General features: G+C 48.4%; 2 protein-coding genes and 1 long non-coding RNA gene across 6 annotated transcripts in view; 1 reads left to right on the forward strand and 2 right to left on the reverse strand.

Annotated features, from left to right (window-relative positions):
• CD58 (CD58 molecule) overlaps positions 1-14,937 on the reverse strand; it is a 39,384-nt gene extending 24,447 nt beyond the window's left edge. Inside the window, exon 1 of the mRNA XM_042993815.1 lies at positions 14,765-14,937. Coding sequence (XP_042849749.1) covers positions 14,765-14,834 — 70 coding nt within the window. The 5' untranslated portion in view covers positions 14,835-14,937. The remainder of the gene's footprint in view (positions 1-14,764) is intronic.
• On the forward strand, positions 13,373-16,239 carry LOC122240757. The gene is made up of 2 exons (XR_006220503.1): positions 13,373-14,408; positions 15,493-16,239. It is a non-coding gene; the product is annotated as an uncharacterized LOC122240757 (long non-coding RNA).
• A 2,371-nt stretch (positions 16,240-18,610) lies between these two features.
• Positions 18,611-22,099, reverse strand: part of IGSF3 (immunoglobulin superfamily member 3) — a 93,093-nt gene continuing 89,604 nt past the window's right edge. For all 4 annotated transcript variants that reach the window (XM_042993817.1, XM_042993818.1, XM_042993819.1 and 1 more), the window contains one exon: positions 18,611-21,800. In XM_042993817.1, coding sequence (XP_042849751.1) covers positions 21,550-21,800 — 251 coding nt within the window. In that variant the 3' untranslated portion in view covers positions 18,611-21,549. The remainder of the gene's footprint in view (positions 21,801-22,099) is intronic.

A 22,099-nucleotide genomic window follows, 5' to 3' on the forward strand; every position in this document is an offset into this window, starting at 1 on the left:
GCTGCATGTGGTGTGTTCACGTACCCTCGTGTCCCTTTTTACCGCTCGTCACACACTTTGTAGCGACCACGTCGCGCAGGTGAACAACCAGGCTCCGAGAGGCACATCAGTGTTCGAGCCCCGCGTCGGGCTCTGTGTTGACAGCTCAGGGCCTGGAGCCTGTTTCGGATTCTGTGTCTCCCTCTCTCTCTGCCCCTCCCCTGCCCTATTTCTTTCTCTCTCTCTCTCTCTCTCTCTCTCTCTCTCCAAAATAAACATTAAAAAAATTGTTTTGATGTGTTTAATAACAAAGTATATAATAGACACATAGATACAATTTTATACAGATGCAGAGCAATGATATATCTACTTAGCACAGTCTTCTTCTCTGGCCTGGGTGTGTGGCTTGGAGGCCTTACCCTATCCCCCAATCCCTATAACCACCCTCAGTCCTGTAAACTATGTTAACAACTCTGAATATATCCTTTGCTATTCTTCTACCTGCTCATATCATCAAACAGAGATAAAGATATATCACATAGAACGCATATATATACATATATGTGTATATATATACACATATGCGTATGTGTGTACATATACACATATATATGTATATATGCGTTCTATGTGATACACACACACACACACACACACACACACACAAAGAATTTGCCATGGTTTAACAAAAAATGGTCTTATGCACACGTCTCTGCATTTTGCCCTTCCAATAAAGAATACTTCATAAAAGTCCCACCAAATCCACTGGTGTGGCAAGACTCTCCTCCTTTTAGTGGCCTCCTATTATGCCAGGGTACGAACGAACCACAATAAACCAGCTATCCATCACTGCTGAACACACCTTCTCTCCCTAGCCTCTTCTATTGCAGTAACTGTAATAATGATTCCTCTGTACAAGTTCTTGTGTATTTGTGGTCTCATATCTATGGCAGAGTGTGCCAGGAGTGGGAATGAATCAAAGGGCAAACAAATTTTTTATGTTAATAGGAGCTCCCACGCTGCTGGCTTCTGCTTGTCACATTTCCATCAGTAACACCTGAGTTACCTTTTCCTTGTGCTCAGCAAGCATCCCGTGATTTTTTTTTTGCACGTTTAATTATCAGACATAAAGCGATATTTCACTGTTATCTGAATTTGCATTTTCCTGCCCTCTAGAAATTTAGGCATCTTTTCCGCTTTTGCGTTATTTGGATCTCCTTTTCTGAAAACTGTCTTTTCACATCCTTTGCCATTTTCTCCCGTTGGGTTGTCTTTTTTTCATCAAAGTTTACGAGTTCCTTATAGGTTATAAACTTTTTGTTACCTGTATTATAATCTTTCCCCAAGGTGGGTGGTGGTGTCGTTCCCTAACACAGGGGACATGGAGGAGGGCCAGCTTTGGGCGGGAAGATTGTGCTTTCAGTCTCAGACACTGTGTAGCGATGTCCAGTAGGCTGCTGGGCACACAGGTCTGGGGCTCACAGGAGGTGATACAGACTTGGGACTCATCACATTTGTAGTGGTTACTGTCTAGCATTCTAGTCCCACAGCAAAGTCTTTTCCATTGCACTTCCGAGACTAAACCGGAGAGATAAGTTGCCGATAGGACAATTGCCAATGAAAAAAGAATAGGAGTTGTTTCTCAAAGGTCACACACCCTGAATGAATGAATGAATGAATGAATGAATGAATGAATTTGCACTCAAATAGCAGCAAAGGAAAGGAGTCAGCAGTGAGCGGGTTGCTTTGCGGATAACTGAGTGGTCAAAAGAGGGACCACAGGGACACCAACTTACCATGCCAGAGGGCAGAACGGTAAGTACCAGACTCTCAGCCAGATGGGCCCAGCTGAACTCTCAAAAGCCTCCCAAACTAGGCTTCCTCAGCTGTAAAATGTAAATCAGAATGCCTACCACAAAGGATCGTTTTGAGGTTTGAATAAGATTGAGAGTCTTCAGGGATGCCTGGGTGGCTCAGTCGGTTAAGCGGCATTCTCTTGGTTTGGGCTCAGGTCATGATCTGAGTTTTGTGAGCTCGAGCCCCGCGTCAGGCTCTGTGCTGACAGCACGGAGCCCACTTGGGATTCTCTCTCTGCTCCTCCCCCGCACTGTCTCTATCTCTCTCAAAATAAATAAACTTAAAAAAAAAAAAAAGATGGAGGGTTTTTAAACAATAGCTGAAATGAATGAAGTAGGCTTTCAACAGGGCTTCCCTCTTTCTCTTTCAGCGAGCCAAGCCACATCAAGGCCTTTGTCGTACGTGATCCTGGCTGTGTGAGACCTTTCATCATTTCACCTAGTGTGAGGTTTCATCATTTAAAATGAGAGAGAGGCGGGGGGAGAGAAAACATGTATCAGCGATTGCCTGAACAGATATTCCATGCTAGCCAGAATTTTTTTAATTTGTATTGAAGAGTACTGAAAGATCTTTTAAAGATATGAGAGTACATCAATGCCTATAGATAGAGGGATCATATATTTAAAAACAGCTCCGACTCCAAATATTTTGTTGCAGCGTCCTCACAAAACATCATCACCGCACCCAATTTTGATAATTCTTCTTATATGGCTTGAAGCCAGGAGTGGAACCCGAATATTTTGCAAAAATGAAGTGCCCTGATTTTTGACTTAGAAAACGTGGCCACCATGACTATTGAGCGAAGGCAGAAGGATCCCCACTCCTGGCCACAAATTCCTCTGCGTGTTGTTACTTGGGTTCTGGGCTTGAGACTGACTGCTCTTTTTGGTTTATTTAACCACTCACGTAGATAGTACTTGCTGTCTGCGAGGCACTGTTGCAAGAGCTCCACGAGTACGTACCCGGTGAGTCCTCTGAAGAGCCACGTTAGGCAGGCGTTATCTCTGACCCTATTGTGCAGAGGAGGAAACTGAGGCACACGAAGATTGAGTGAGTAGCTAGTGTGGTGGGGAAACTGGCTCCAGAACGCTCTTAAGCACTGTTTCTTACCGGGGCTATGTGGCATGTGGCTACCAAAGCCATGATATGATACAGGATTTCTGTGGCTGCAGTTCCTACGATGCAGTTGGACGGCAGAGGGTGGGAACGAGAGGCTCGAGCTGCTCTGGCTGAGCCACAAGTGCGTCTCTGAGACATGCGGGTGAGGCACCAAGCTCACAGGCCCCCGAATCACTGAATGTCAGGGCCCCAGGGGTCCTGACAGAACAGGAGTCTGTGGCCCCCACCGCCCCCGACCTCACATACATGAGGAAACTGAGAAGGTCTGATTGAACAAGAAAGTGATAAACCCAAACCTCCAAAATGCGACAGGGGGACCCAAATTCAAAACCTGGGTTTTGTGATGGTGGCGGTGTCGTTTGTAAACAACTTCAGATGTGACAAAGGGACACGGGACAGGGCTTCACAATGAAAGACCATGAGAAACGAAGGCCTTTGTGTGCACTGGTAAGTCATACACGGGGTGGGGACATGAGTGGCTCGAACGTAGGGCGAGCAGAGCAAGGAAAGAGCAGGGAAGGAAACAAGGAGGGGCAAACAAAGACGTTACCAGGGGAATGAACCAAACCACAGGAGCCACCAAGGAGCCTGGGAGAACTGGCAGATGAAACACTGGCAGAGACCAACAATGCAGCCCACAGACAGAGGGGGCGCTGGTGAGCACGTGCTCCTCAGGGGACTGACTCCTCAGCTCCCATCCACATGGGCACATAGAATTTGCAGAACTTCTGCTTTTCCAAAAAATGCTGCACATTCAGATTTCATGGAAAACTTCTCATTCGTAAAAGCTGGCAACTAATTCCAAGCTGAGTTCAAGGGTATCCCCAGCCAGGCTAACCCTCTGAGGACAAAGACAGTGTCATCCTTGGTCTTTGTCGTATCCGCGTGGTCTGGCACAGGAAGGACACTCCATAAATGTTTGTTGAGTGCCTTCACTTATCTAAATACAGCTTAACTGTAGTCCAAAAGGCGGGGCTTCCTGACAAAAACCACAGAAGTTGGCAGTTACCCCAAACCCTGAGCTTTGCAAATCCCCAAGCTGCTGTGGAATCTGGTTGATGAATCGTGAACTCAGCAAAGAGAAGTGGAGACATTTAACTGGAGCTGAAGAGTAAGTGGCCTGGGACCCCTCGTGTGCAGGCAAAACAGTCCCCTTCCCCTGACACCTACCACCAGCCCCACAGCCAGACTGGGGGGGGGGGGGGGGAGGGGAGGAGTGCTGGATTCCCACTCCCATCTCTCCCCCACTGCTGTTCCTTTGGGGATGGTCCCCTTTGTCCCCTGCTTCCCCTTCCAGCTTAACTAGGCTACACCTCCTACTGTACCAGATCTGCTTGTACCCATGCAGGATGTCAGCTCCTAATCAAAAGTAATAGCCCGTCTGAGGTTTAAGGAGAAGCAAGGTGTTCACTGATGCCATTTCTTAGAAAGGAGCTGCCCACCCTCCCGGGATCTGGAAGGAAGGTTTTTCTTGAGTTTTCTTTTTTTTTTTTCCTTAGAAATGAACAATGCGATTTTAAAATGAGGGGTGCCTGGGTGGCTTAGTCGGTTGAGCGTCTGACTTCAGCTCAGGTCATGATCGTGAGTTCCAGCCCCACGTCGGGCTCTGTGCTGACAGCTCAGAGCCTGGAGCCTGCTTCCGCTTCTGTGTCCCCCTCTCTCTCTGCCCCTAACCCACTCACATTCTGTCTCTGCCTCTCTAAAAAATAAATAAACATTAAAAAAAATTTTTTTTTAAAATAAAGTATTCCTCTCTGAAATATTTTTAAGGATGGCCTGCAGATTTTAGCAGTTAAAAGTTCACTGGATGGAAAAAAAATCCCCTAAAAGTTTCAGTACCCTATTATTTAAGTCTTAGTATTTCCCCCCGTATGTTCGACACTATAACGGTGTTTCAGTTAAAGACTCATTTAAGCGTGACGACAGCAGGAGTTGGAGTATTCTGAACCCGAGTGAGCAGATGAGTCTCTCGTCCAGACGGGGGCTTGTGACCACAGCATTTCTCCACTGCGTCACAGCACACTCTCAGCTGACATCCACCTGGAGTATGAAGGTGGTGGCATTTTTGGGAGAGAAAGAGTCTCTCCACACATAACCCACTGATGATACAGAGGAGAGGCCACTCTCCTAACATGTCTGATATCAAATAATCTGTCCTATTAGGTCCCCAGATATTCTCATATTAATCAGTCCTCATATTAGTCCCTGTTTTGGGGTAGGAAATCTGCTCACCAGGTATGGAGATAATAAAGAAGAAATGGAGTCTTTTTTTTACTGAAGGAAGTGCAATGCAGCTTGTTTCTTTAACCCAGCTCTTCATAAATCCGATCCAAATGAACCCTAGGCCAGCTCAGCCCAGGAAAAAGTGAGGGTATGAGCTTGAGAGTATGGGGAAAAACATGCCAAAAATGGGAGCCACCCGGCGACAGATGAGGAAACTAGGAAACTAGGACTCAGAGAGGTTTAGGAGCTGGCCCAGGTCTCTCAGCTGGCCCAGGACAGGGCTGGTGTCCGGACAAGGGCAGCCAGCTCCAAAGCCTGCACTGTTGGCCACAATTCCACCCTCCTCCAGACCCGGTCAGGGGATTGTGGGGCCATGACTGCTAAAGATGGGAACCCACTGCTCTTGGCTGCACCACCCTGCTTCCCTGTCTCCTGTATTTCAGCCTGAAACAGCAGCCACCTGAATCTCAGCAGGCAATAATCCCCCCCAGGCTCAGAACAACCCCCCATACCCCACCCCCCCGAACTCGCCTCACAGGTGCTTTCAGTGGTCAAGCTACTCTTTGCCTCCTGGGTGAGCTCACCTGGAATTTAGATGTTGGAACCAATTAAATCAGTTTCCTTTTGAGTTTTTCTCTCTTCTGTCATGCTAGAATATGGCCCATTATATTCTGTTCTTACACTTCAACACCGTCTCATTTCCCTCTCAGTCTGTACAACGTGCCTCCGTAACCACCACCCACACACGGCTCAAGAGCCCACGAAATGTGGTTTGTCCAGAATGAGACGTGTTGTGAGTGCAAAATGCTCACCAGACACTGAAGGCTTAATATGAAAAAGGGAATGTAAAATCCCTCGGTAATATTCTTGATATTGACTACATGTGGAAATGAAAACATCGTGGCTGTATTAGGTGACAGAAAACATATCATCAAAATCAATTTCATCTGCTTTGTATCGTGTTTCTAACTGACGGCACTGCCCCCAGCCTGTCCTTCCAAGATACCCATGTACCGTCTTGCTCAAAAGCTACATCTGTGAGCTCACCATCCTCAAAAGCCACACGTTCTTGTTAGAGGAGGCATCTCAAAACTACAGCATGCTCTGGGGAATAAGGTTTTCACTAGAGCTATTTAAGACTCTCTTTAAGAGTCTCTTAAAACTTATTCTGCAAAGTCTGATTCAAGGTAGTTCTACACACTATTGATCATTTCATTAGGAATTTCTTTATCATCCCTACTATTTTCCAGTTATTCAGTTCACAGTTGAAAAACTCACTTATGATTAGTTTCTTATGAATCTGATTTTCTCATTATTTTCTGAATGTGTATGTAACACATCATTTTTTTCCCTAGTTCTTAACTGTTACAGGGGGAAAATGTTCATGAAACTACACAGCAGTGAGCCGGGTGGAAATTCAGACACTAGTCACAACAGACATTTTGGGGAACACTACGAAAAGGAAGTGAAGGCCATTAGGACCCAAAATGGGCCTGAGAACAAGTCTATCAAAACAGTTTAGCTTCCTCAGATGGATACCTGGTTGACAGAAGAGATATCTCAAGGTCACAAAGGGTAGACCTTAGAACTAGGTGTTCCCAGCTGGGGGCAGAGAGCAGACATGAACTTATTTCAGGGACTCTGGGCAAGAGGTCTCTTACTTCTACTGGTTTTCATTGGAGCCCCACAGGCACGAGCAGCAGCTGAGAAGGAAAAGACCAAAGGGCACAAGGGCAAGAGATTTAAAAAAAAGAAAAAGGACCAAAAAAAAAAAAAAAAGAAGAAGAAGAAGAAAGAAAGAAGTCAAAGGAGAAGATCCTGTGCCCGTAAAGTAATTGGAAGACATTTTCCTTTGAGGCTGGTGGCAGGCACTCAAAGCTATCTCCAAAGAACTACTAAAATATTTTCCAGCACTTTCCTGGGGTTGGTCTCGCTATCTTATGCTTCGTATTCAGACCTCAACTTGTCCGAGCAAATGGAAAGTAGTATCCTGGTTTCACTTCAGTCCTGAGACGGATGGTTTGATTTGCAACTGCAGAATCAAAGAGGCTATAGCCTCCTGTGAAAGCTTGAAAAAGCTTTCTGCACTTAAGAAACGTGAGAGGAAATCAGAAGATGGAAAAGTAATGCAAACGAGCACTCGTGGACGCAGGCAAACTTTCTGCTTTCAAGCAGAGAAACCAAAACCTACCCCGAAAGCCCGTTTTTATTCCAGAAAAGTCAGAGTGCTCAAGAGGCGATGAGACACATTTTTAGATCTCATTCTTAAAAGGTGGTTCCAACGGTCTTTCAAAATTTCTCAGAGGCCCATCAAAATTAAACCAAAAACTTAGTCACAAGTGCAAGTTGAGGAGATCCTGGTTTTTTTAAAAAAAAGACATTCTTGTGACAATTAGGGAAATCTGAATAAGGGCAGAAGTTAGGTGATATTATAAGATTATTGTTAATTTTCACAAATACTATATTATTAATACTATGCAAAAGTACTTGGGAGTGAAGTGTGGGTGTATAGAGACAGTATAACTACAACAAAATGTTAATAAACACGTAAATAAATCCCCATTCTGAATTCTACAATCCCAAAGGAGGTTTCCCCAAGCCCCCTTCGTAGATGGTGACGTTGAAAGCAATCTTCCGTGATTGGTAACCGTGCCGTCCTATATAATTTCACAGGCCTTGGCAAAATTACACCGGACAATGTGTACACGTCACATATAAGAGATCATCTATGGGGCTGCCTGGCTGGCTCAGTGCGAGAGTGTGCGACTCTTGATCTCAGGATCACTGAGCTTGAGCCCCGTGCTGGCTGTAGAGATTACTAAAAAAATAAACAGAGAAAGAGAGGGAGACAGAGATTATGTATGCTCTTCATGTTTTCATAAGTGTTGCTTATCTAATCTTGTGTTGGGAAGGCATGGATTTTTGAGTCCAATGGACCTGGATTCTGGCACGCGCTCACTCCTTGCCTGTGTGAACTTGGTCAAAGTACTTAACCTACCAAACCTTTGTTCTCCTCTTTAACAGTCTCTACCTAAAAAAACAAAACAAAACAAAACAAAACAAAAACTGGTGTGACAGTTCAATGAAAACAAAAATCTAAAACTGCTAAGCACAGAACCTGGCGCAGAGCACGTACTCAATTGGTGACAGCTACTATTACCACAATGGGCCCCGTTTTCCCGCAGGAATACACAGCGTTACTTTCACTCAAATTGTCTTCTTCCTAAGTAAGAACACACAGACTCTTTGAACCTTGATTGCAGCAAAAAACATGAAGAAGTCTCACATAATAATGCGAGATAACTTTATAACTTAAAATGGAGACATGCTTAACAAACCGGTAGCATCTAATGTCCAGATTTGCCACTGTTGTTAAGAACAACATGAAAATAAATCAATGAAAGGAACTTTTAAAGAAGCAGTTTACAACTTGGTTCCTATACAAGGAAAGAAACTCGAGCTGGGGAGATGGCTGGCAAGATAAAGGAACCATAAAATGTCCACAGCAGCAGAATAAGGCAGGTTCTGCCAAAAGAAACAAAACAAAACAAAACAAAACAAACCCCACAAAAAACAACTAAGACAGCAGGTTCTTACTGAGCTTTGCTACCTGCCCAGCACTACCAAGGCCCTGTCCACATGTTACCCTGATGATGCAACCCAGCACCCAAGCCCGCTGGCTCTACCTTCCAAACACATCCCCCTATCTCCCATTCAGTCCCCTTCTCTTGCAATCTTTTCTTATCAGCACTGTTCCTACAGCCTCCCCAACTGGTTTCCCGGATTCTCCTTTGCCCCTCTCTAGATTGTTCTCCACGCAGCAGCCAGAGTAATTCATTGAAACACTCCACCATTGTAATTTCGCTCCTGTCCAAAATCCTCTAAAATCCTATTTTGCTGGGAGTAAAAAAAGTCACAGCCTTTAACGGGGCCCATAAAACCATCTCCAGGACTTTGCCCTGATTATGTTTACAAGTTCATTTCCTAGTAATTTCTGGCACAGTGGTCTCCTTGAAGTTCCTTAAATGCCCGAAGCTTATCTCAGGGGTTTTGCTGCTAGCCCCCCTGCCTGGAATACCACTCCCCCGAACAATTAAGGAGACCCTCCCCTGACTACACAGTATAAAACAGTAACCACTAGAAAGTAGAGTGGCTGAATGAAATATCACACATTCAGCCCATGGAGTACTATACAACTATAAAAAGACAGTAAGAATGATCTCTGTGAACTGATATGGAAAGATTATCCAGACATATGGTTAAGAGACAAAAATAAGGAGCGGAAGAGTACATAAAGTACTATGGTTGCATATCTGTATCTATAAAAAGAAACAAGAGGGGCGCATGGGTGGCTCAGTCGGTTAAGCGTCCGACTTCAGCTCAGGTCACGCTCTCGCGGTCCGTGAGTTCGAGCCCCGCGTCGGGCTCTGGGCTGATGGCTCAGAGCCTGGAGCCTGCTTCCGATTCTGTGTCTCCCTCTCTCTCTGACCCTCCCCCGTTCATGTTCTGTCTCTCTCTGTCTCAAAAATAAATAAACTTAAAAAAAAAAAACAAGAAAGGTAAAACAGAAACAAACAGTATCTGCTATAACAGCTGGAGAAGGTGGGAATAGGATTTCTCTGAGCTTATCTTTTTACATGGTTTGATTGGAACCATGTTAATATTTTACCTATTTAAAAATTAAATCAAGGGAGGGGAACCCTAAAATGGAATAGAAACAAAACAAATTGGGGCAGCTGGGTGACTCAGTCAGTGGAGTGTTTGGCTCTTGATTTTGGCTCAGGTCATGATCTGACTAGCCCACGTCAGGCTCTGCGCTGACAGTAGGGAGCCTGCTTGGGATTCTCTCTCCCTCTCTCTCTGCCCCTCCCTCACTCATGCTCAATCACTCTCTCTCGAAATAAATAAACAATTTTTTTTAAAGTTTAAAAAAATTAATTCAACTATATACTGAGTTGATAGCATAACCACACAGAAGGAAAAAATAACTTTAAAATACAGTTTTCTGTACATATTCAGTGGGCTATATGGAAGACTAAACAGAACTATAAAGAAACCTTGAACTGTATTTAATAAAGTCTGTGCTTGGTAGTGGTACTGGTATAGCAATTAGGAAACTATTTTGTGTTTAATGTATATTAGGAAAATATACTGATTCTATAAGGAACAGAGTTCTCACTGTGGCAAAAGGAGGTACAAATAGGGAAAGGAGGAAACGATGAACCAAATGGTTACATTAGGCTTCGTGGTAAAAGGATAAACTCATAACTTCGTGAAAACTCTATTTCCCTAGTTCTGAGAACGGATAGAGCCTAGAAACCATGACTCCATTAGCCTTCAGCACACCTAGCACCCCAAAAATACTGATTTCTAAATTCCGTCTCCCACTCAGAGGAACAAGAGAATCTACTGATTACAAGCAGAGGCCGAAAAGGTACAAAATGAGTCCAGAACATCTTTCCATGCCAGAAAGTAGGAGATGCTCAAAAACTGATGGAAACATGGCAAAGAACACTGAGGTACACAGAGGTTCCCATCTGCCAAATTCTGGGTCACTGGGCATCAAAATAGATAATAACAAGAATGCCATCTTAAAAAATATCCAGGAGTCTATACTTATACTAAAAAAATAAAATGAAAAAGCTCTTCATTACTGAAGAATGTCAATGGTGTATCAAGAAAATTAGGGAGAGACAATTGCCATCTACAAATATTTTAAGGGACCTGGGGAAGAATCACCACTGGATGCTGAAACATCGGGTGAGAGATTGTTGCAGGACAGTCACACAATCTCAAGGTGTCACTCGATAAATCATGTATTATTTATTTACAAAGGGCAACAGGTGCCTCTGCGAAGGAGAAATCTGGTTGGATCACCTTCACAAAACAACCAAAGGTCTCCAATAATAGTACTCCATGGGCTGAATACTGCTCCCTAATGAGATGCACGGAGGACACAACACACCTGTGAAACATTCCTGACTCTGATTCCAGAATCTAACACTCCAGAATCTAATCATGAGAAAACAGATGAGCCAAATCGAGGGACATTCTAGAAAACTGGCCCAGACCTTTCAAAAGTGGTGATGTCATAAAGTACACCCCCCCAAAAAAAAGAGTTGGCAAGTTTCAGATGAAAAGGGATTAGGGGCACCCAGGTGGCTCAGTCAGTTAAGCTTCCGACTCTTGATTTCAGCTCAAGCCATGATGTCATGGTTCACGTGATCGAGCCCCATGTGGGGCTCTGCACTGACTGCTAGGAGCCTGCTAGGGATTCTCTCTCCCCCTCTCTCTGCCCCTCACCTCTCCCTCTCTCTCTCTCTCTCTCTCTCAAAATAAAAAAATAAACATTAAAAAATAAAAAATAAAGGGGATTAAACAGGCATGACTACCAAATGCAGAATGTGCTCCAGGATTGGCTTCTGGACTCTACCAGAAAACAGTATCATATCGATGGTGTATTTCCTGACTGTGATCATGGTTCCATGGCTTACTGGAGACATATTGTTCTTTGAAAACATATGTTCAGATATTAGGGGTAAGGTGTCATGAGATATGCAACTCTCCTCTTGCACTGCTGGTGGGAATGCAAACTGGTGCAGCTGCTCTGGAAAACAGTTTGGAGGTTCCTCAAAAAATTAAAAATAGATCTACCCTATGACCCAGCAATAGCACTGCTAGGAATTTACCCAAGGGATACAGGAGTGCTGATTCATAGGGGCACATATACCCCAATGTTTATAGCAGTGCTTTCAACAATAGCCAAATTATGGAAAGAGCCTAAGTGTCCATCAACTGACGAATGGATAAAGAAGATGTGGTTTATATATTCAATGGAATACTACTTGGCAATGAGGAAGAATGAAATCTGGCCATTTGCAGCAACGCGGATGGAACTGAAGGATATTGTGTAAGTGGGATAAGTCAGGCAGAGAAAGACAGATATTGTATGTGTTCACTCATATGTGGATCTTGAGAAACTTAACAGAAGACCATGGGAGAGGCGAAGGGGGATAAAAGTTACAGAGAGGGAGGGAGGCAAACCATATGAGACTCTTAAATACTGAGAACAAACTATGGCTGGATGGGGGGTGGGGGGGAGGAGGAGGGAAAGTGAGTGATGGCCAGGGAGGAGGGCACTTGTTGGGATGAGCACTGGGTGTTGTATGGAAACCAATTTGACAATAAATTATATTTTTAAAAAAAGATCTGCAACTCTCAAAGGTTTAGACAAAAAAATTAAGTGTACATGTAAATGAACAGAGAGAAGTAAACCAAAGGTGTCAAGATGTTAGTAACTGGTGATTCCAGAAGAAAAGTGTATAAGGGCTCATTATGCTATTTTCTGCAACTATTCCACAGATTTGCAATGTTCCAAAGTTTTAAAGAACTAAAAAGAAATATTACCACACTCACTCTCCTTTTCTCTGCATTACTAATCTCTGATTCGTCAGTGTTTACTTTACCACCACTCAATGTCTACATATTTGCTCATTTATTCCCCCATTATAACGTAAGCTTCACTAAGGCAGGGAAGTCTGTTCTTTGTTGCAACCCCACTCTCCTTGTACGGTGCCCAACACATAGCTGACACTCAGTAAGAATTTGTTCAGTCACTGACGTTCACAATCGTTCTATGAAGCACACACTATTATTATCCTTCCTCACCAGTGAGTGGTCTCTCTCTTCCAAGGCAAGTGGTCTCTGTCTTCCATGCCCAGCGAGGCATGGAAAAGTTAGGTAATGTACAGAAGTTACAACTCGGGTGAGGGGCAGGGCCAGGGTGGAAAGCCAAGCATCTGACTGGACAGCTGATGCTCTTTTATTAATTTAATGTTTATTATTTTTGAGAGAGAGAGAGAGACAAAGAGAGAGAGAGCAAGTGAAGAAGGGAGAGAGAGGGGGACAGAGGATCTGAAGCAGGTTCTGAGCTGACAGCAGAGAGGCCAATGTGGGCTCGAACTCACGAACTATAAAATCATGACCTGAGTTGCAGTCTGATGCTTGACCGACTGAGCCATCCAGGCGTCCCAGAGCTGATGCTCTTAATCACTGGTGGGCTGCTTCCCAATGAGTCAGATTCTGCCTGTTTGCATGTCTCCTGGTTTCCACGGCCACCAGCATAGGAAAGCCTCAAAGCTCCTGGGGTCCTGTGATGGCACCTGCCCTGGCCTCCCTGCCTCCAATTCCTCCCAGCCTCCGATTCCTCCCAGCTACACCCCTTCCTCTGCACGGAGGCCAGATTATCCCTCCTAAGCACAGGGTTCCGATTCTGCCAGGCCCAGAAAGAGTTCTCCTTTGCCTGCCAACTTGTCTTTGTCACCCCTTGGAATCCTTTGCCACATCAGCGCGTGTCCACACACCACATATCCCGGTTGGCTAGGTTCACATACCCTCCCTACCCTGAAGTCTTTGCTTCACAAGAGATACCTGACTTCACCACAGTCTTCTCTCCCTCTGCATGCCCACAGCACCTTATGCTCAGAGGCCTGTCTTACATTTACTTCTGTACCTTGCAATGCAGGCACTTTTGAGGTCTCTCAACCCCTCCCCGCAAGCTGTACTCCACAGATATGGGTACCCCACAGGCACTCGGTGGCTGGAAGATTGATGTGTAGTTTGGGCCAAGGGGCCTCCAACGGGAAACCCTCACGTTAAGGAAAAGTAGTTAAGGGCTTATAAACATGCTCCGGGGGTTTGGCCAGGACCGTGTGTGTTAGGAGTTTACAGAAAGTGGGGAGGTAACAGCGGAGCCAGACACTTATTTCATGGGGCTGTTAATCCGACTGAAGAAGTGGGAAAGGGATGAAGACAGTTCCCTTAAGGTTTCAAAGGGCAGGAAAGAGCACCGGCCGCCCTACTTAGGAATCCCGGAGTGAGGCCATCGCCCACTCAGACGCTCCCCTCGGCCAGTCCCCGTCCTAGGTCCCCCGCCGGCAGCAGTGCCAGTCAAACGCGCGGTGTCGGAGGAGAGAGGGCTGCGGGGGCAAGGGGCGGCGAGGGCGGGGGCGCCAGGCGGCCGAGCGAGCTCGCGCGCCCCCTCCCCGCGCGGCGGACTAGCCGACTCCTCGGGCAGGTGGAGCCCGCTGCCCAGCCCGGTCCTCAAAGGGCTCACAGGCAGCGGAAGCAGTGAAAGGGTAAACCAAGCTGTCCGCGGCGAAGTAACCCGGGGAGGGGAAGCCGCTAGCAGTCCCTGGAACTTAGAAAAGGCACACCCTTCCGGAGAAACAGTGAGTCGTGAGATGACACGACTTGGGGCGGGGGGGGAGGAGGGGGGGGGAGTTCCGAGGGGTCTTAGAGGAAACTACGCCGAAGAGGTGAGCGAGCTGGAGTCCGGTCCCTCTCCCAACCAGGATTCCGGTGCCTAAGGTCAAAGTTACTTCCTGACTACCCACGGGAGACTCGCTGACGACGGGACAAGTCTCTCCGCGGGCAGCGTTTCCCCCGCCACCCACCCCTCGCTCCCCAACCCAAGTTGCAGCCTCCTCGGGCGCCGCCCGTCCACTCGGCGCCGGAGCCCTGGGGTCCCCAGACATCTCCGGCACGGCCCAGTCCCCGCCGGGTCCCGGGGGAGGCCTCCACTCACCCAAATGGAGCACCAGACAGGCCACACCGAGAATCCCCGCGGCCAAGAGCCCGTCTCTCCCCGCGTGCATGGCTCGTCCGGCCAGCCTCTACGCCCGGACTGGGCCAGGGTGGGCCACAAGTTCCAGGGCAGCTCCGCCCGGCGCCGCGCGCAGGCCCAGTCCCGCCCTCCCGTCGGTCCCGCGCCACACTCGCTGGCCCCGCCCCACCTCCTCGCTGGCCCCGCCCCACCCTAGCTGGCCTCGCCCTACCCCGCCCTCTCCCTTGGTAGCCCGGGTCCCGTCCCGTCCCGCCCCCTCTCTGGCCCCGTTCCGTCTCGCCCCTCGCTGGCCCCGCCCCGCCGCCTCGCTGGCCCCGCCCCGTCCCGCCCCGTCCCACCGCCTCGCGGGCCCGGCCAGTCTCACCCCTCGCTGGCCCCGCCCTACCCCGCCCTCTCCCTTGCTAGCCCCGGTCCCGCCCCGTTCCGCCCCCTCGCTAGCCCTGCCCCACCCACATGCTCCGCCCCGCGCTCGGCTCGCTCCAGCTTCCAACTCTGGAGCTTCCTTCCCGGTCCGGTCCGGCGCAGCTGCGCGCCGCCCCCGCACCCTGCATCTGCTCCAGACGCCGTCCTGCCTCCCCCCGGTCCCCAAAGTCATTCCGCCGCCTCCCCGTCTGCTCTGTGGAGCTGTCCGTTCACGGTGGCTTGCGTCTTTAAAACCAAGCTTGTGTTGGTTCCTCCTCCTCCTGCAGCACTTTCGCTGGACGTTTGGGACGAGACGGAGGCATGTGTCCGCAAGTGGGGGTAGGGGGAGCTGCGCCCCGCTCGGCCGGCCTCTGCGGTGACCGGAGGACTCTCCCAGAGGACTGGGAGGCTCCCAGGCCCTTCATTCCTTCAGCGCTTTCCAACAGCAGAGCGCGGGGCTCGCCTTTCCTGCCGGTCACTGTCCGCTCACATTAAAAGGAAACATTTTGGACCCCTGCTAGGATGTGCGGGATTACCTGGTCCCGCCGATCTCGTTCGAGGTCGAGCCACCTTTTCCTGAAGGCTGCCCCCGACGCCCAGCACTCCCTTCCTCCGGAGCTGGGACTTCCAGCCTTGGGTTTCTCCCTTCTCAGTTTCCTCTGTGTTTTCCTCTCTACCTCCATCTCAACTGTGGACTTTCCCTTAGGCTGAGGAGTCCGGTGTGGTGGATCCCCTCACTGTGTGACCTCCCGCAAAACCTCCCGCCCAGGCTGCAGCAGGCATCTGGAACACTTCACCCTAGTGATTAGTCTTCTTGATTGGCTTGCCCTCTCTGCTGCCTGTCTGACCCCAGACCAAATTACTCTGCTCCCAGAACCAGCTCCTCACGATGGTCTCCCTGTCTGCACAGGAATTGCCTCTGTCCAGTGATGGGAGTCAGGGGAACTCTAAGTTCCACGGGACCTGGAAGCTCTCCCCATGAACAGGACTCCCTCCTGTCCTAGTAAACACTAACATGTCACTTGTGAAACTGAGTGGAAGTGTGCTTTCTTGCTGATGTCATCTCCAACATCAAGTGAGGATCCCAAAACCATTCAAAACACTTGAACCATAAGAATTCCTTAGTTCTTAAATCAGCCATAACATCTTAAAAGCTATCTCTATCGGTGAAGTTTCTGGGACCAATGTCACGTACCATGAAGCATGCTAGCTTAAGACACCCCCTACTATGTGTAGATACTGGGAACGTGAGGCAGGGGCAGCGAACAGCACAAAACGTGAGGAAATCAAGTTTCTGCTCTGCCCCTGGCTGGTAGGAACTCAGACCAACCGGGAAAGTTAGGATAGGGTCAAACTTTTAGACACTGGAGAGCCCCTGAGAGTTTTTGAACCAAGAAGTGATCCTAGCAAACACCTGCTGAGCGCTAAGCCAGGCCCTGTGTTAGTTAAATGTGTTACCTGAAATAATTTTATCTTCTTGCTGTCCCTAGTTTCACAGAGGGGGAAATGGAGGCTCAGAGAAGGTAAACTACTTGTCCAAGGACACACAGTAAGGGGCAGGACTGGGAGTCCAACTAACGTGAAATCCAAATTGCCACTCTCGCCCTTTGGCAGGAGAGCGGGTGCAACTTTGGGATAGGCAGCTGTGCTGTTGCTGGGACTGGCCAGCAGGAGCCGCCAACCCTCTCAAGAGCAGGGCAGAGGAAAGGACTGCCCAGTCACCTGGGGCTGGGAAGTATGCTTCAGGTCATGGTCTCCAGCCTTTGGGTGAGATAGGATTCTTTGGCTGGACGCTCCTCTGACCAAGACTGACAATCGGTGTCAGGTCTTTTATTAAGAGAAATGCTGTGCTTCTATCAAGCATTTTTAGAAGAGCTTATATGCATGGCCTAGCTGACTTCATGAATCAAAAGTGGCTCAGAAAGGTGGACCTGAATTACACAACGAGCCAAAAAGGCTCTATTCATATACTGAGGACTCGCCATCAAAAGGAGAGTGGACATATTTTTCGTCCCGTGGCCAGTATTGAGAGGTCCAGTTTTATCAGCTTGTCAGTGTAGATAATCATGAACTAGGGGTAAGAAAGGGGGCCTCATTTCAGCCTGTTCATGTGGCATGGGGTGGCTGCTCTTCCAAGCATGTCCCTCTCTGGTACCCTGGCTCTAGTTCTTGCCAACCTTGTAACTACCACCCCCCTCCCCCCAAGGAAGCTTAGACATTTCAGAATGCACTGAGCACAACACTACCCCTAATCCCACATACATGGAAATTGTCTCTGCCTCTTGCTTCGGAAGTGTCCGTTCACTTCACTTACATAAACACTGGGCAGATTTGCACCAAAGGCGTAGAGGGGCAGTCGTCTTCCCTTTTTAAAATGTTCCCTGGCAGAAAGAGAGCATTTGGGGAAAAAATTAGGCAAAAGTAATAAGGCTTAACATGGAGCCATTCTGGATACCCAAGGGATAAACAATCACATTTCAAGTCCTAGCCAGGCCAGCAGCTGCAAGAAGTTGATAAGGATGCTGCAGATAGGGCTGTGAAGCTGGGGAAAACACACATTAAAGCCTCTGAAAGGTTTGATTTTTAAAAAGAAGAAAAAGAAAAGGAAGCGCCTCCCTCTGCTTTTTACCATTCCTCTAGTTGCTTTTGCATATTCTGTGCCATTTAAAGAATTACAGATGGGTTCTGCCTAATGCTGTATGGCTGGTGTGGCTTTAATCATTCTGTCATTCTCACTTTGCAGAAGGGCTGAACTCCCCCCCCGCCCCCCCGCCCCGGCCCCACAAACATCCCAGCATTCCAGGTGTGCAGGACACAGAGGCTGGTGTGCTGGTGCTGCTCTGTCCTCCATCCTGGAAAATGGTTGCTGACAATTTCCCGGGTCAGGACAGCAGCACATCGTTTGGGAGAGATGGTGTGGTCTTGCTGCAGAGGCCCTCCGCCTCTGTTCCTGCTGTTCTTTCTCCCCTTCTCCGCCAGTTTCCTCCCACCCCATCCTGTCCCACCCCGCTAAAAAGGAAAGCTAGGCTCACAAGTTCCATTCTGAAACCGCCTCTGGGGACTCCGGGTGTGTTGTGTGTTGCACAGATCTAGAGGCCGCGTAGCCTTTTACAAGTTCTCAGCAGATGACAGTCAAGTGTCGAGAAAGCGTTGTTTTTTTTTTTTTTTGTTTGTTTTTTTTTTTTTTTTAAGTCATCGTTTGTACAAAGGCACGCTTTAGGCTGTGGGGCAGGATGTGGCGGTAAAGGCTGCAATTCTTGACCCTGGAGCCCAGCAGGCCAAAGTCAGGAGCAGAACTCCAGACCCCCAGGGGACAGTGTCACAGAGCAAGAGAGGCTGTTAAGGGGTGGGAGGGGTGGGGGAGGAGAAAGAAGGACCGTGTACTCCAGTAACTGTAAACAGCCATATTTTCAACATAATTTACTACAGGTCTCTGAAGTGTATATAAAACATTTTAGTGCAACATTTTACAAATAGTTTTCCTTTAAAAAAACAAACAAACAAAAACAAATCAACAGCTCTCTACATCATGCATGGGTAGTTTTCTTACCCCACCTGTTTTTTTCAACAATAAACGCAGAGAAACCATTGTTTGAAAAGAATATGAAAACCTGCTACAGAAACACCCTGATGAAAGAGGGTGCCGGTCGTATCCGTGTCCGGAATGGGCCTAGCACAGTGTAGTTTTTCATTAATGCAACATTGTAGCCGTAGGTAAGTACGTCCAGAGAACCAGTTGGCAATTTTTCCTCTCCTGGTCCAATGCTCCGAGCTCCGGCAAGGCCATGTGCAATGAGGTCTCCCAGCCACTGGAGGGCACCATTACCGCTCATCTGACACCACATTTCCATAGAAATGGCCAAACAAGGTCCTGGGGATCTTCACAGAAAGCTGAAAAGCTCACCCTTTGATGGTATCCCCCAGCCCAACAGAAAATACACACGGGAAAAAAAAAAAAAAACTACTAAAATACTGGCTTCGGTTTCTTTTCTTCCTTTCAAATTTCCTGTAACCACTCCACATCTTTAATTGCGTGCATCACCTACTTTTCTATACCTGTGGGCAAGCTGGGCTCTTAGTAGTTACACAGCCAGTCCCAGCCCTCTGGCATCTTTCCCTTCACACCCTTCACACAGAGGAAAGCCAGGCATCTTCCCTCAAGCACTCAGGCTACAAGGCAGGGGCTGATTTCCCACAGAAAGCCCATGCGCCTGTAATGAAGAAATGGGGCAAAGGACTGCCTCCTTCCCTCACCCCTGAGCCTGACTGTACCCCCAAAGCATTGCTGCAGCATACATAATACATGGAAATGAGCGTGTTAGGGATTAAGGTGTGGTGCCTACACAGGGTCTCAGAGGACAGTACTGGTGTGCAGGGAGGAAGAGGAGACCGGTCTACTACATAAGCCAGTCCATCACCTTGCTTCCCCTGGGCTGCGGCATAGCAAGGCGTCTGCTGAAAACCCAGGCCACCACCTGCGCACCCAAAGACCCCGATGCGGATGGGCACCCACACGGCCTCCCGTGGAGTCTGTTCCGTCTCAGGACAGACAACAATTCCTCTGCTCAGACTTCACTCCGGAATCCCCAGTGGCTTTTTCTAAGCAGGGTGTACCCTTGGGGTTCAAGATGCAAGTTCCCGGAGGAAAGGGGATGGCGTTCTTGGCCAGCAAAATATAGGAAAGTCAGGGCACGCTTCTCCCCTGGGGTGAGCAAAAGGGCACAGGAGTGGGGTGGGGGTGGGGGGGCGGGTGCTAAGCACCCTGCTCCATAGTGTGAACGAACAGGGCGACTGGGGCCTTGTTGGGCTCTAATGGGCATTCGAATAAAAAGCCACTGTAACCGTGAACAACCAAATCACCTAAGACCACAAACAAGATCTAAGAAGGGGAAGGGCAAAACCCTGCACCGGCATGAGGTGACTCTCAGCCGAGACTAGGTGGTCTGCAAGGGTTACAGAACGGGCTGTGTCTGGACCTCTCCTAGGCAGATACTCTTACGGCAGTGAGACACATGGAGAGAGAAATGGTGAATGAGAAAGACACCGTTACCTTGGAGGGAAATCTAGCTGGAAGGAAGAAGAAAAACCTAGTCTTCGTATCTCCAGGGTGGTGGTGATCTCTCCCCTGGTCTCCAAGTTCCAGGCTCTGGAAACCACCACCCTCCCACCACCGACTCCTGGAGGAACTCAGCGGTCTGCCGGGCCCCGTGCCCTCCGGTGTAGGGTGCATACGGTGGCTGCTTGGGCCCTGTGTGTTCAGCTCAGCACGGCCCCCTTTTCAGGCTCACTGGCCACTGTCCTTTAAGAGTGTGGCAAAGCACCTTAAAATAGAAGCCCACCCGCGCACAGTTACCAGTTCGAGGCCGCTCCTGCGAAACAGATCAAGCCGACAACTAGCCTTGTTTCCTTCCTTCACTAATCACTGGCTTTGATCAATCTGAAAGTCAGTGGCTGCTAAATGCAGCCTTCTGTCCAGGTTAGCCAGCAAAGCGTGTGCTGTTTGGGGCTTTTGACTTGTTCTCCAACAAAGTTGTGTTTTTTTGTTTTTTTTGTTTTTTAATATATAATTTTTTGGCAAGGTTGGAACGAAGCCTACTTTTGCTTCCCTGACAGTCCGGTCGGGCATCGTCTACTCTAATGGGGTTATGCAGGATTCCTCCCGTACGTACACAGTTCTTTGAAGCAAAATTCAATGCTTTCATCTTGACTACAAAGTGGTTCCAACAACTCCAGCTGAGGGAAAAGATAAGATACAAATTGGGCCCGCATGACACATAATTTTCAAGTCTCGTTAAGAAAGTAAAAAACGTTTGGGCATGTTTCTGATCCGTGAGTAGTATTTTCAAGTATGCAGAAACAAAGAGTCCTGGAAGAGATTCCTTTGCACCAAAAAGTCCGTCCTCCCTTTGGCCATCGGCGGTATGTTACGAGAAATTCGTCCGCAACGTTACGGAACCCAAGAAGGGTAAGCCGGAGGGATTTAAAAAGAGTCCCTTACAAAGAATAAGAACCCCTGTAACATCTATCTGAGAATACGATATAAATCAGTGAGTAGATGTGGCATCTGGAGCTACTCACTACATTACCAAAAACAAAAACAAGAAGGCTAATTCTGCAGGATAAGGACATCTGCTCCAAAACAGCTAACCGACCACGACTGCCACCTAGAGGCGGTCTGTCTCTGTGCCGGATCCGGGACTTGGAACGTTGCTCAAGTCTGACTGTTGGCTGCCAGGAGAGCACTCCAAGAGTTGCAGCGCCGTCTGCCCGCCGTCCGATCACAGAGCAAGAGGCAGGAAGGGAGACTGTCAGCTCCTCCGCGGCTGAGGGCCGCTGCGGTCCCCTTAGTCTATGGCTCCTGGGTGGATACTGAGCACAGGGGGCTCCAGGCATGTGGGGGAGTAGTTGAGGTGTGGTTCTTTGATCCACAACAGGGGCACCCCATTCTTCCCGTCGGAGCTCTTGCTGGAGTTACGGCTCTTGAAGCGCACCAGCAGGATGGTGATGATGAGGATGCCGAAGATGGGGAAGGGGTAGAAGAAGACAAAGTAGAAGAGTGCGTCGTTGGAGCAGATGATGGACTGCAGGGTGGAACCTGAAACAGAGGCAGGACAGTGAGGGCGGGGAGCCTGGACCGCCCGCCTCTGCGCCTCAAGACCTGGCCCAGCCCACCCGCGACCCCCGCACCCACCCTGTCCTTCCCTTGCCGCTGCCAGGGGTGGGGGGACCACCCTCCTGGCCGTGTTCTCACGGCAGCGCCTCCTTCCACTCACAGCTGGAAGTTCATTCAAAGCGGTGCCCCCATTTCCCACAGGGAGCCAGGACTGCGACTTGGAAAGTCATATAAGAAAATGTAGTTTATTGACCGTGAACCCAGCTGCCCCTACAAGAAGA

The sequence above is a fragment of the Panthera tigris genome, chromosome C1, assembly GCF_018350195.1.
Source record: "Panthera tigris isolate Pti1 chromosome C1, P.tigris_Pti1_mat1.1, whole genome shotgun sequence".
Lineage (NCBI taxonomy): Eukaryota > Metazoa > Chordata > Mammalia > Carnivora > Felidae > Panthera > Panthera tigris.